We start from the raw sequence: 13998 nt of genomic DNA, 5'->3' as shown, positions 1-13998 counted from the left end.
TCACGAACCATGAGAGCATGACCTGAGCCTAAACCAAGAGTCTGAAGCCTAACCGTTTGAGCCATCCAGGTGCCCCTGCATTAACTGGGATTTTTAAATTCTATTTTTGGTCTACTGGTTGGGGAGTTATAAACTACATTTCTGCTGATTCCTAAAATTATTTAAATCCATACCAAACAAAGTCCAAAGATAATAAATATCTCTGTTCTTCACTAGAAAAATTCAAAAACCTTAGAAAAATTTATTTCCCTTTCCTCCTTTTCTGCGTGTTATTTGTATAAGTTGTCACATGGTAGATAGAGTGAGAGGATGGGGTGGACGGGGGGAAGAAGAGAGAGAGGTCACTCTAGCTTTTTCTAGTCCCTTCTTATAAGGGTACTAATCCTCTTACGAAGGCCCTACCCCTCTGTCCCCATCTAAACCTATCTCTCAAAGGCCCCATCTCCATGTGGGAGGTAGGGCTTCAACATATGAATTCTGAGGGGACATAACTTAGTCCATAGCACAAGGTAATTCAGTTAAGAAAAAATAATCCTTTTAAAAAATGGAATTAGAAAATGTGAATATTCATTTGCAAGAAGAAAAGAAAGAAAGTAAAGAATAACTAAGCTTGAACTTTCTTTTGTGCCTTATTTTTTAAAAAGGAATAAAACTAGAAAGGTAGAAGAAAAAAATAGAAAAAAAACCTTTGTGACTTTGGATTAGGCAAAGATTTTTTATGGCATAAAACATATTATAAAAGAAAAAAATTACTAAATAAACCTCATGAAAATTAAAAATGCTTGTTCTTTGTAGAAAACTGTTAAGAAAACAAAAAAAATGCCACAGATTAGGAGAAAATATTTACAAAAACATAAATCTAATAAGAGTTATATCCAGAGAATATAAAGAAGTTATATAACTCAGTAATAAGAAGCAAACTACTAAATTTCATTTTTCAAAGCTTTAATAATTCACCAAAGAAGAAAGCAAATGACAAATACATACTCAGAAGTATTAGTCATTAGGGAAAAGACAGGTTAGCATTCAGTTACCATATAGCCCAACCATTTCACTTATAGATACTTGTCCACATAAATATATATGCTGAAATATTCACAGCTGCTTTGTTGATGATAGCCAAAAACTGGCAATAGCCCAAGTGTCCATGAACTATTGCTTGATAAACCAACTGTATATCTATATATTGTTAAGAAAAAAAGGTATCAAATTTCTAATACATGCACTATCATAAATTGATACCAAAAGCATTAGACTACTTTAAACAAGCCAGAAATAAAATAATGCATGCTGAATGATATCATTTGTAGGAAAGTCTAGAAAGGCAAGACTGTAGTGATAGGAGCAGCTCAGTCCAGTTACCTGGAGCCAAGGATGTTAGTGAGGGCAGAGATGCCTGCTGAAGGGTATGAGGAAACTTCGTCAGATGATTCGAGTGTTTTATATACCTTGATCTAGTGATTATATGATTGTATCGATTGCTAAATCACATTGAATTGTATACTTAACATGACTGGGTTATATTTCATGTAAATTATACCCTAGTGTGGAAACTCTCCTGTTAGTTTGGAGATAATCTGCCCTTTTATCCTCTGGCAGCATCTCAAAAGTTTGTGGAGGCAAGAGGGTATTTAGAGTTTTACAAATTCCTTACATTGTATCAAGTTGTGCTTTCTTCATACTTATTTTTCTTGTGGTTGGTTCACTTTGCAGACTCTGTGAATTTATGCTTTCATTGATTTTGAAAAGTTCTCTACCACTATCTCTTTAAATATTGCCTTTCCTTGTTTTCTTTTATTCTCTTCCTTTGGCACTCTGATTACACTTAGGTTACATTTCCCAATAATGTCCTCTATGTCTCGTAACATCTCTTATATTTTATTTCTTTACCTCTCTGTTATAGATTCTAAATAACTTTTTCTTTAGCTTTTAGGAATCTGCTTTTTGCCCACCTCCAATTCAATTACATACAGTTATATACAGTTGACCCTGAATAACATGGATTTGACTTGGCTGGGTCCATTTGTATGTGAATTTCTTTTGATAAACAGGGTACACTACTATAAATGTATTTTCTCTTCACGATTTTTTTTTTAAGATTTTATTTATTTATTTGACATTCAGAAATCACAAGTAGGCAGAGAGGCAGGCAGAGAGAGAGAAACAGGCTTCCCACTGAGCAGAGAGCCCCATACGGGGCTCAATTCCAGGACCCTGGGACCATGACCCAAGCTAAAGGCAGAGGCTTTAACCCACTGAGCCACCCAGGCGCCCCCATTATGATTTTCTTAATAATGTTTCATTTTCTCTAGCTTACTCTGTTGTAGGGATACAGTGTGAAATACATCTAACAAAAAAACGTGTGAGTTGACTGCTTATGTTATCAGAAAGGTATTTGGTCAATAGTAGCTATTAAGTTTTGTGGGGGTTGAAAATTTTACAAGGATTTTCTACTGCACTGGGGGGTCAGCACCCAACCCCCACATTGTTCAAGGGTCCACTGTATTTTAAAAATTAGGAGTTCTATTTGATTCTTTTTCAAACATCTGCCCTTAAAAGTAGGGTACTGTTTCTTGCTCACTTTTTAATTCTTTTTAAAGATTTTATTTATTTATTTGACAGACAGAGATCACAAGTAGGCAGAGAAGCAGGCAGAGAGAGGAGGAAGCAGGCTCCCTGCTGAGCAGAGAGTCCGATGTGGGACTCGATCCCAGGACCCTGGGATCATGACCTGAGCTGAAGGCAGAAGTTTTAACCCACTGAGCCACCCAGGTGCCCCCCTCCTTTTAATTCTTAAAAAAGTACTGAGATATGCATAATTTGTATTCTATGTCTGATAAATCCAGTATTTTAAGTCCCTGGGGGTCTAATTCTGTTGTTTATTGTTTGCCTTGACTCATTAATACTGGCTGTTTCCTTTTGAGTTGTATTATTTTGGATGATGAGCTCTTACTGGCTGGGACTTAACTATAGAATACCTGAAAACTCTGAAATGAACGATTTTTCTTGAAGAGACTCATATTTCCTTCTGCCGGATTCCTGGGGCCAATTAAAGTTAACTCTTAATTTCCTTAGACCACACAAGCAGTGTGAATTTGAACCCTAATCTCATCTGCAAGCAAGATGTGGATTCTCAAGGGAGAATTATTGTCTCTTCTAGATGCCAATTCTTGGTAGACAAGTGTCCTTGTTTTCCTTTCCTGATGTAGATTTTTTTTTTCTAGTCTAGTCTATTAGTGATGATGATGATAATAGAGATCTCATTCCAGTTCCTGATATTGCTAAGCCCTGAGAGTCCCTTCAGGATAATGAAAACCAGGGGTCTAGGATTCAGGGAGCAGTAAACATATTCAGGGAAGCCACTACTTTGGACAATGAGAATAACCATATAATTGTTTGAAAAATAAAGAAACAAAAATACTTAACAAATCACGAATTATTAATACTAATTACACAAGTTAAGAATGTGTATGTATTTGTGTGCCTATTTGGAAAATACTTTAAATACAATTTTTTTTCCTTCTTGTGGTATCAGGGCTTATGTTGATAATTTTGTATTCAACTGATGACAGTCAAAAGACTGAAATATTTTAAAAAATGTTTTCAAGGTCAAATCAAATTGGAGGCAATCATTCTTCATTCTATTTATAAGACCTAGTAACTTGTCTTGGTAAAGCTAGTACTAAAAATGCCTCTTTGTAGACAGGTAGTTAAAATACCATACAGAACTCATTTTTGACTGTCAAACCAAAATTATTTGCAAGCCATAGATACATACAACCTTGTATGCTGACACCTCACTTAACTGTTAAATCACCTGAAAGATTATCTTGTCTTTCTTTTATGTGAATTCAGAAGCACAAAGCTATTTAAAATTCCTTCTCCAGAGGAATTCTATTAGGAGTATTATATTTCTTTGGCAGTCCTAAAAGGAACCAGCTCGATATTTTAGCATCATATTTTTTAAAGCTACTTTGGTTATTTTTTAAAAAGTTAGACTGGAACCTGAGAAATATGCACCATGCAAATGGAATGAATTTTATCAGAGTTCTATAGCTCAAAGTGTTCTTTCACACCTGTCTGGTATCAAGGTAAACCAGTCCTATTAGCACTGTGACATTCAAAAATGCAAGTGATTAGTAAGTGAAAACCCAAATAGATTGTGTTTTCACCTACTACTCTCTGCATCTTTAAATATGCACAAGCAGATTGTGTTTTCCCATATAAGTTTTAGAGTATTCCAGAAGAGCATATGAATAAAAAGAAAAAAAAAGATTTATTGTAAGATTAAAAAATAGTCTGTAGTCACAGTGTAACTGTGGGGGAAAGAAATTATTGAGGCATAGCTCAGGTAATTTTAAGAGACTGATGCTAATAGATAGTGGAGGCTGAATACATTCTGAATTATGAAAAGAAAAAACAGTGGACAACAGAAGACAATAGCAATGATAACTACCACTTATTGGATTCTTACTATATCAAAACTATATGAGTGCCTAAAAACAGTCTCCACTATATGAGAATCCATTTGTCAAGTGTTTAATACATAACACTTTATTCATGGAACAACTTTTTGAGTTAGGTACCATTATTTGCTCTGTTCTTCAAATGAGAACACTGACAGAGTTACATCAACTTTCTCAAGGTCACATGAACTTGAAAGTGTTCAGTCAAACAGAGAAGCCAAAAGAGGCTGATTGCAGAAACTATGCTCTCTTAGTGACCTCTCCAGTATATTCTCATTTAACCACTGACTTCATCTCAACCCAGTTGGGGTATGCCTTATTCATCCTATTTTAAATGTAGACTGATAGAGGTAAATACTAAGTGACTTTCACAAGATTACTTATGAGTTCTAGTAGCAAGATAACTGGTTTAGTCTGGTTTCAGATTCTGAACTTTCCACCCTATTATTCTGCCTTTGTTATGGTATTTTTTATTCTTCAGTTACTCAGTCATTTGGTCATTTATTTAACAAATATCTGTAGAACTCTTTGTAAAGTGCTTTCTTCTGGGCCCTGAGGTACAAAGAAAGTGAACAAGAAAAGCAAAGTTCCGAAGTTGACATTCTAGTTGGTGGGGTGGGGGTGGGGGGTGGGAGGTGGGAGGTGGGGCCATGGGGGGTAAGGATGGGCAATAAACAAAAGAAAAATAAGTGAATGTCTAGTGTTAGTAGTTGCAGTGAAGAAAAATAAGGCATTATAAGAGGCTAGAAAATGATGGTAAGTTGGGTGTATTCAGATTTTTTTAGGTAAGATGGTCAATGCAAGGAAATGTGTAACTGTCACTGGTAATTTTATAATACTGTCATTTTCTATCACAAGTATCTTAACTCCCTGGTTCATATGACATTGAAACTGAATCTGAGTTTTATATCAGTCTTCTGGTTTCCAGAAGAATATGTTTGACTTAACATCTACCATTTCATTACAGAGATGGTTTTATGCTGGTTTTATTTCATAATTCTGCTTGAAGATACAAAATGAGTAATTGTTTTCTTTCTAAATATCCAAAATAAACAGCATAATAAGGTGAACAAATGTTTGGACTTAATAGGAAAGTGTGCCTTGCCAACAATTAAGTAAAAGGGTCTTCTCTGGTCATTAACACTTGATGTGGGATATTAGTTCTTAGAGACAATCTCATGATAAAAGCAGTTGTGATGTCAAGAACTAATTGACAGATTTTAATTGAAGAACTCTTGTAGTACAGAGTATATGATGGTGAGATGTGTTCAACTTGTTTTTGCTTTTCTTTAGAAAGCTAAAACTCTTCTTCCCAGTAGTAATTAAAAATAAACGGCAGTCCTTAACTTACTGTGGGCTTCTAATGGCCACAACATTGCTTCCTTGCATGAATGATTTACTGATTTCAAGCAAAGTAATTCAACACTGAAGTTATCTTGAAAATTAAAAACCATTCTAGATAATGAATAGTTTTAATTTCTATAGCACCAATTTATGTGTAGACTTCTTTTTTTTTTTTTAATGCATTCTTCTGGACACATACAGCTTCCTAACTAACAAAAATGGTCTGAAAGGGATTCTATACCAAAGAATAGCTCACAAACCTCAGTGTCTTTGCTTAGTTCTGTAGACTTAAGGTGACATTCACTCATTCATTCATTCAACCAACATTTATGGAGAAGCTTTTTTAGGCTAGGCATTTTCCCAAAGAAGTAAAAAACAAAACAAAACAAAACAAAAAGTCTCTGTCCTCAGAAGAATTTATTATTATAGAATTGGTTAGTATTTTATTCTAATCTTGTTCCTTTTATTAAGTTGGTTATATCATAATTTATTTAACCATTCCCATGTTGTAGAATATTTAGGAAATATGTATATGATATTAAAAAGCTTGTGTTAAATAAAAAAAAAAAGCTTGTGTTGAGGATGTGAGGGAGATCTGGCTGCGATATCTGTTACCCCATTGATCGCCAGGGTTGATTCAGCTGATCTGGCTGGCTAGGCAGGTGTCCCTTTCCTCCCTTGCTGCTCCCTCCTGACAAGTGCTACTTGCTCTGTGGAAGAGGAGGACCTTTCCCAATAGAGGAGCACTGTTCTTTGGTCAAGGGTATGAGATTCCCCTGCTAAAACCTGCAAAGGAGCTACCCAGGTCCATTTGTAGAACGTAAGGTAGTTAAGCTTCCAAGACTCCAGACACATCCAAATAGGGCAGTGCATGTGGCAGTCTGTCTTTCTTTAAAAAAAAAAAGTTTGTGTTGAATATTCCTGATAATAAATATTTATTCACATTTCTCATTATTTCTTTGGAATGGATTTTTACAGAACAGTATAATAATTAGGTTAAAGGCATGTACATTTTAGTCTCTTCACAAATTTGATGAAAATCAGTCCCAAATTGCAAAATAGGAAAAAAGGTTGTATCATTTTATATTGCCACCAACACTATATGAGAGAGCCTTTCCTTATTCCATTTCCTTGTCAACCTTAAGAATATACATTGTTCCTGGGGACCTGGGTGACTTGTCAGTTGAGCACCTAACTTTTGATTTTTGCTCAGGTCATGATCTCTGGGTCCTGGGATGGAACCTTGTGTTGGCTCCACACTCTGTAGGGAGTCTGTTTGAGGATTCTCTCTCATTTTCCCTCTGTCCCCCCAATAGTATTTGGTACTTCTGCTTTATATTTTACCAACCTTTTTACCTAGAAAAAAGTGAAAAAAAAAAAAGTGAGAAAAGTAAAAAGTGAAAAAAAAAGTGAAAAAAAAAATACTGTGCATTGTTTTTACAAGGTCCTAAGCCAATGTTACTTAAAAAAGAAGTTATGGAGTAGCTTCATGGTTCATCTGTAATTATCTGTTGCATCTTTGCAACAGCATTTTTGCCCTTTATTTCTTTGTATGCTCAACTACTTGATCTTTCTGTTCTTATCTCAGTGGTTATGTATGTTCTTTATTTCTAGAACCATCGGACACAAAAATCGGTATGTCAAAGTTCCCCGGGGTCACATCTGGGTTGAAGGTGATCATCACGGACACAGTTTTGACAGTAATTCTTTTGGGCCGGTAAGTCAACTTGTTGCATGCTAATAATTGGATACACATAAGAACAAACTTATGTGAGGTGGGTTGCTCGGGTAATCCAGCCAAGACTGTGAATTGTGTATTGAAGCAGTTTATATTTGAAATGTTCCTTTAAAAAAAAAATATATATATATATATATATATATATATATATATATATTTTTTTTTTATTTGACATACAGAGATCACAAGTAGGCAGAGAGGGAGGAGGAAGCAGGCTCCCTGCTGAGCAGAGAGCCTGATGGGGGCTAGATCCCAGGACTCTGGGAGCATGACCTGAGCCGATGGCAGAGGCTTAACCCACTGAGCCACCCAGGTGCCCTGAAAAGTTCCTTTCAAATATTATATAAATAATATAAACTGTGAAGGGGTGAGTGTGTGTGTGTGTTTCACGGAAAAGAACTTAGATCCTTTAATAAAGTACTGAAGATGGTTTCCACTGGCTAACTAAATCCCTGTAGGAAGTTCTAGTTTTTTTTTTCTCCACAGAAACACTTTGTGCTTTATGTTTCCAGTTAGTGTTTAATAGATACAATGTGTAAAAGACCTATATGCATCAATTTTCTATATTTGTCAAAAATGCAGTTATGATGGAAATCATATTGGTAAGTCCCATTTTGTTCACAATTAATAACAAATGCGCACACTCCTTATGCCTTGTTTATATTCTATGAAATATGTGATTAAACTGATATTTTGTCATTGTTTTCATTTTGAATGCTTATGGAAATTCTCTGTGAACTCCTGAAATAAAGCATCATATAAAGTGCAGAATATTTTAGTTAGTAGAAACTGACTTCTAGTTACCTAGGTCTGTTTAAAAACTTGGGTCTTGAGCTCATTAGATTTTTCTATAGCTAGACCCATCTATACTTGTTATGTATGTGTAAATTAATATCAAGAATGTTCAGCTATGTTTGCAAAAACAATCACCCTTGTGTTTTTGTCTAAAACTAAATGGTGGTCTATAAAACAATTTCTATCACGTATTATGAGTGAACCCTATTATTGTCACTAGAGGAGCAGTCACATTGACTTACCTTTGGCTAAAAGAACAGTAAGAGAGGTGGGTTTGGATGGGTGTTATATGGATAAGTGGAAGAAAACTTTATATGAGATTTCTCCTACTTCTTTTTGGAGGGAAGGTTTGCAGTGATGATAATAAAATCCTCTAAGGCCTTCTTTGCATTTTAAAGCAAATTTTTTGCTTTTAATTATTATAAAAATGCAATTTATTCTTTTTAGGGTATATCAAAGATGGGATGAACAGATTGGAAATGTTGTAGGTCATTTAGGGTGTAGTAGAAGTGACTTGGGAAAAAATTTAGTAGCAACTTAAAAGTAAAAATAAATCATCTAAAAGAAGTTTTATTTCTCTCTCATCAATGAGATTAAATCTCTTGAGTGTATCATGTTGTTGGCCAAATCCACATTAAAATTTTGGTTAACTTTGGTTTGGGCTTTAATTCAATAGGATAGTGACTCTGAAATCAAGTGTTAAAATTATTGTGTTTTATTATCAGGTGTGAGGTGTGTGGTGAATAATTAGGTACTCATAATAAAGTCCTGAAGTTTGAGATTGCTTTGCATTTTCTTTATGAATAAATAAAGCCAATACAATATTGCTTATATAACTAATATTATTGTCAATCTATCATACTCCGTATGCTTCTTACTTGGGAGAGAAAATGATAGAGTTGATAGCCAGAATACTGAGAATTGCCTATATCCCTCAGTGTAATGATCTTTAAAAGAAAGAGAAAGCGGGGCACCTGGGTGGCTCAGTTGGTTAAGTGTGGGACTCTTGAGTTTCCTCAGGTCATGATCTCAGGATCTTGAGACTGAGCCCCACATTGGGCTCCTAGTGTAGAGTCTGCTTAAGATTCTCCCTCTACCCCTCCATCTGCCCCTCCCCCTGCTCGAGTGCATGCACTCTCTCTCTAAAAATAGATAGATAAATGCATAAATAGAGAAAGTAAGAACCATTATGAATGATCCCATTTGTTTATTATAATAAGAATCTAGAGTATGCAAAACATTGACAGATATAGTATGTGCAGCCCTTTAATGCCATTTGGCTAAAATTGTGTTTTTAAATGAAGTCTACTTGTTCAATATAACATGACTGGTACAAGATTCTGAGGCACAAAACCATTGTGAAATTTAGTGGTTGTTTTCCTTTCTTTTTAATTGTTATAAACAAACAAACAAACATGAAGTCCCTTGGTTCATGGGGTGGGCTAAGCTATCAATGTCCATTCACTTAACTAGTTTTATTTTAATTGTCAAAATTAAGTGAAGAACCTTTCTAGGATTAAGGAAAACATTTGTCATGTCCTGTGTAAAGCTATTTGTATCTGATGAGTTACGGTAAATCTTTTTTTTTTTTTTTTTTAACTTTTACAATGAACTCTTCTGTTTTGTATACCAATAGCATTTATGACTAGGAAAATTATTAATATTGATGCTCCCAAGCACATCTTAAAAGGACAAAAGGGGAAACAGGTGAAATAAATGCACAATCCTTATTTAAAGCTTAATTGTGATATTAGAGTATAGAGTTTTCTTGTTGCATTTAAAAATATATATATTTTATTGATTTATTTGTTGTTTATTTATGTGAGAAAGAGAATGAGATCATGAGTGGGGAGAGGGAGAGGGAAAGAGAGAATCTCCAGCAGACTCCACACTGAGCATGGAGACCCATACAGGGCTGGATCCCAGGATCATGACCTGGGCCAAAACTGAGTCAGGCACTTAACCAACTGAGCCACCCAGGTGCCCCTCTAATTCCATTTTTGATTAATAAATGGTTATTGGAATATTTTGGTGATTATTTTAAAGTTTTTATAATTCTAAAAAATAAAAAATAAGATTCTGTAATTCTTAAAAACTAAAATAATCCTGAATTTTAAAATTCATACATACTTGAAAATTATTATATTTTTCCAATAATTCTAAGTTGCATTTTTTGGGTATCATTCAGTGTACTTGAGGGTCATATGTGGAAGGTCCATCAGTAAGCTCTAGGCTTTCTGGATGGTTGATTTATTTCTCCCCTTGGAAGGAGGGAATGCATATGTTTTTGATGTAAACAATCCATCCTAGGGCAGCCAGGATTGTCTCTGATATGCTTATCTTGACATTTTGGAAACTGGTTGAAGTCTTTTTTTTTTTTTTTTTTTTAAGATTTTATTTATTTATTTGACAGAGAGAGATCACAGTAGACAGAGAGGCAAGCAGAGAGAGAGGGAAGCAGGCTCCCTGCTAAGCAGAGAGCCCGATGTGGGACTCGATCCCAGGACCCCGAGATCATGACCTGAGCCGAAGGCAGCCGCTTAACCCACTGAGCCAGCCAGGCACCCCGGAAACTGGTTGAAGTCTTTATCCTTCATTTGCCTCCCAAATAATTACAGAAATGTATCCATATAGTTTTACATGCTTTAACTCTTTAAATAGTAATTATACTCTATAATAGAATTTACCTAGTTTGTTTTAAAATTTGACCTACTAGCAATCATAATGGAGCTGACTCTTTCCGTATTCAGGTAGACTTTTGCTTGAAATCTAAAGAAGAATGAGAAAGGATGTCTCATTCTGGTATTTTTCTACTTTGCTTTACTATTTCTTATTTATTCTTTAACATTTCAATTTGCTTTTCTGATTTGTTTTATTGCCACTCTATGGATGCTTTCAAGAGGGAATGAAATAGTTATGAGTAAAAGATGAATAATGGATTATGAATTTAAAGATAGCAATATTGATATAGCAATAGAGTACATACAGTAGAACAAGATTTAACAGCTATAATTTTAAATTATAGAGAATGACATTATAAAAAGAAACAGAAAATCAGATAATTTTGGTTATGGACCTCATCAATCAATTACCTTGTATGGGTCTACATTTCCTCATGTATAAAAGGAAGAGTTTTTTCTTCTCTGAATCCATCTTAAATAAATAAATAATAAAAGTATGTATTTTATCTCAATGATTAATAAAATTTATTTAACTGTACTCCTATGATATATATTATCCAAAGACACATCATCACAATTTTAGTAAACATCATCAACAACCTAAAATAAGAGAGTATCTAAAGTGTGGTTCATTCAGAGGTTGAAATATTGGGCAGTCATTAAAAACTTTATTTGTGACATTCATGACATAATTTTCATGGTATTGTTTTAAGTAAAAGCATATAGACCAAAATATACAACTTGTGTTAATTGTCTCCAGATGTTATGACTATGGTTAATTCTTTTTTATACTTTTGTACTTTTTCTTTGTTTTAAGATTTGCAGCCAGTTTTTATTTTTATTTTTTATTTTTGTTTTTAATTTATTTGATAGAGAGAGACACAGAGAGAGAGAGGGAACAGAAGCAGGGAGAGTGGGAGAGGGAGAAGCAGGCTTCCCGCCTAGCAGGAACCCAATGCTGGGCTCAATCCCGGGACCCTGGGATCATGACCTGAACTGAAGGCAGAACCTTAAGGACTGAGCCACACAGGTGCCCCTTTATTATTTTTATAATTAGAAAAAAATAATTCTTTTAGAAAGTAAGATAAAGGCATTTAAAGTAAATGACTTCTAAGTTTCATTCTGACTCTTAAGTTTTATAAATATGTTGATGGTCTTATGACCGGTGGGAAAAATATCACATATATCATTAGGTAGGAAATGTTTCAATCATTTAAAAATATCTCTGTGGACTATCTTCATGCTAAACCTCTTGATTACATCATCATAACACAAAGATAGAAAATGTCCTATCTTATAAATATGGATTCCCTAAGGTATGACTTTAGCTTAGATTTCTAGTGTGAGAAAGAGCTTCTATAAATTTCCTCTAAAACTATGATAATTATCTAGAAGTGTTTTCCAGGTACGTTGTTTTACTGGGTTATAGATTAAAAGTATCTGATGATTCTGATATACTGGTATATGATTGCTTAGAATATTCGATAAGCTCTTCTCTTACCAATTCTTTTGTTCTATGAAATTAGTGTCTTTCTCTTTGCCATCCCTACTTCCATGTAGAAACTATTAAGACACTTTCTCCTGTAGCCATGTTGTTGTTCTTTGTAAGCACGCAGAAGTAACTGATTATCATCGATATTGATGAATTTTCTGCTTGCTTTAAAATGAAAGTGCATTGGGGCCCCTGGGTGGCGCATTGGGGCCCCTGGGTGGCTCAGTCTGTTAAGTGTCTGCCTTTGGCTCAGGTCATGATCACACTCCTGGGGTCCCTGTGTTGGGCTCCATGCTCATTGGAGAGTCTGCTTCTCGCTTTCCCTCTGCTCTTCCCCCTGCTCATGCTTTCTTTCTGTCTCTCAAAATAAGTAAAATCTTTTTTAAAAACTTAAAAATGAAAGCACATTAGAAGCAAGTATTTGTGTGTATACATGCATAGTTGTGAATATTCACATAGTAATTTTTAACTATTTCAGATTCGCAGATTTTCGTCAGTTAAAAATGCATATGGCATTTAATTCTTTCATTTACTATATTCTTCTCAGTACTTATATTTGAAATATCCTCATAACTATTCATTCCTTGTTGGTGAAAACACAAATGTGACTCCTGCCATGTCTTCCACTGGGTTCATACATTTTCTCTCTTTGAAGTTTTTCTTTCATTCCATCTAGCTCTAAGTCACAAGCCACTGAGATCCTCTCACTGTTTGCTATGTAGTGATTTCTTGTAAAGCATATATGTTATAATTCTAGTTACTTAGTATCTAAATCAAATAATTCATTTTTACTTCATTGAGCAAAGAACATTAGAAAAAGAACTTTGGGCTTAAACATTTCAAGGCAAAGATAACCTTTGCAGAAACGTATAAAAGTGTTTTGATTTTTGGGTTTGTGATCATAGTGTCACCTTGTGAACAATTTGTGTGCAGGTACCATGAAGCAGAACTGAACAATTTGGATGTAGAAACTATGCATGATATACTGCCTTTATCTGAGAAGGGAAACTGCAAGTTGTACTAAGTATGAATTCTTTTTAGTTCCAAGTCATTTGGAAAATGGCTAACCTAAAAAAATCATGGATACCTAATTAAATAAAATATTAACCCCCTAGAATGTTTTCTTGAAGGAAATATACCTAACAGGAAATTACAGTTATAGAATAAATGAGGAGTAGAAATATTACTCATTAATTAAATGAACAGATTGTCTACAAATGATGATATATAAGCAATAATTGAAAGGAAGATTAAAATTCCATAGAATTCCCTTTGAACCTAATGAAGATCAAAGTGTTTTACTTTTTAAAAAAAGGTAGTGAAGGGGTGCCTGGGTAGCTCAGTCGGTTAAGCATCTGCCTTCAGCTTAGGCCATGATCCGAGCCTTTGAGTCGGGCTCTCTGCTCGGTGGAGAGCTTGCTTCTCCCTTTCCTCTGCCTGCTGCTTTGCCTGATTGTGCTCTCTCTGTCTCTCTGTCAAATG

The 13998-nt window shown here is 34.7% G+C and overlaps 1 protein-coding gene across 1 annotated transcript in view; it reads left to right on the top strand.

The window, feature by feature from the left end:
- IMMP2L (inner mitochondrial membrane peptidase subunit 2) overlaps positions 1-13998 on the top strand; it is an 880236-nt gene that overhangs the window by 656553 nt on the left and 209685 nt on the right. The window contains exon 6 of the mRNA XM_044246392.1: positions 7425-7527. Within this exon, the coding sequence (XP_044102327.1) occupies positions 7425-7527 (103 nt within the window). The remainder of the gene's footprint in view (positions 1-7424; positions 7528-13998) is intronic.

This window comes from Neovison vison, chromosome 4 (assembly GCF_020171115.1).
Source record: "Neovison vison isolate M4711 chromosome 4, ASM_NN_V1, whole genome shotgun sequence".
NCBI classification, from domain to species: domain Eukaryota; kingdom Metazoa; phylum Chordata; class Mammalia; order Carnivora; family Mustelidae; genus Neogale; species Neogale vison.
This window is presented reverse-complemented; position numbering and strand designations above follow the sequence as displayed.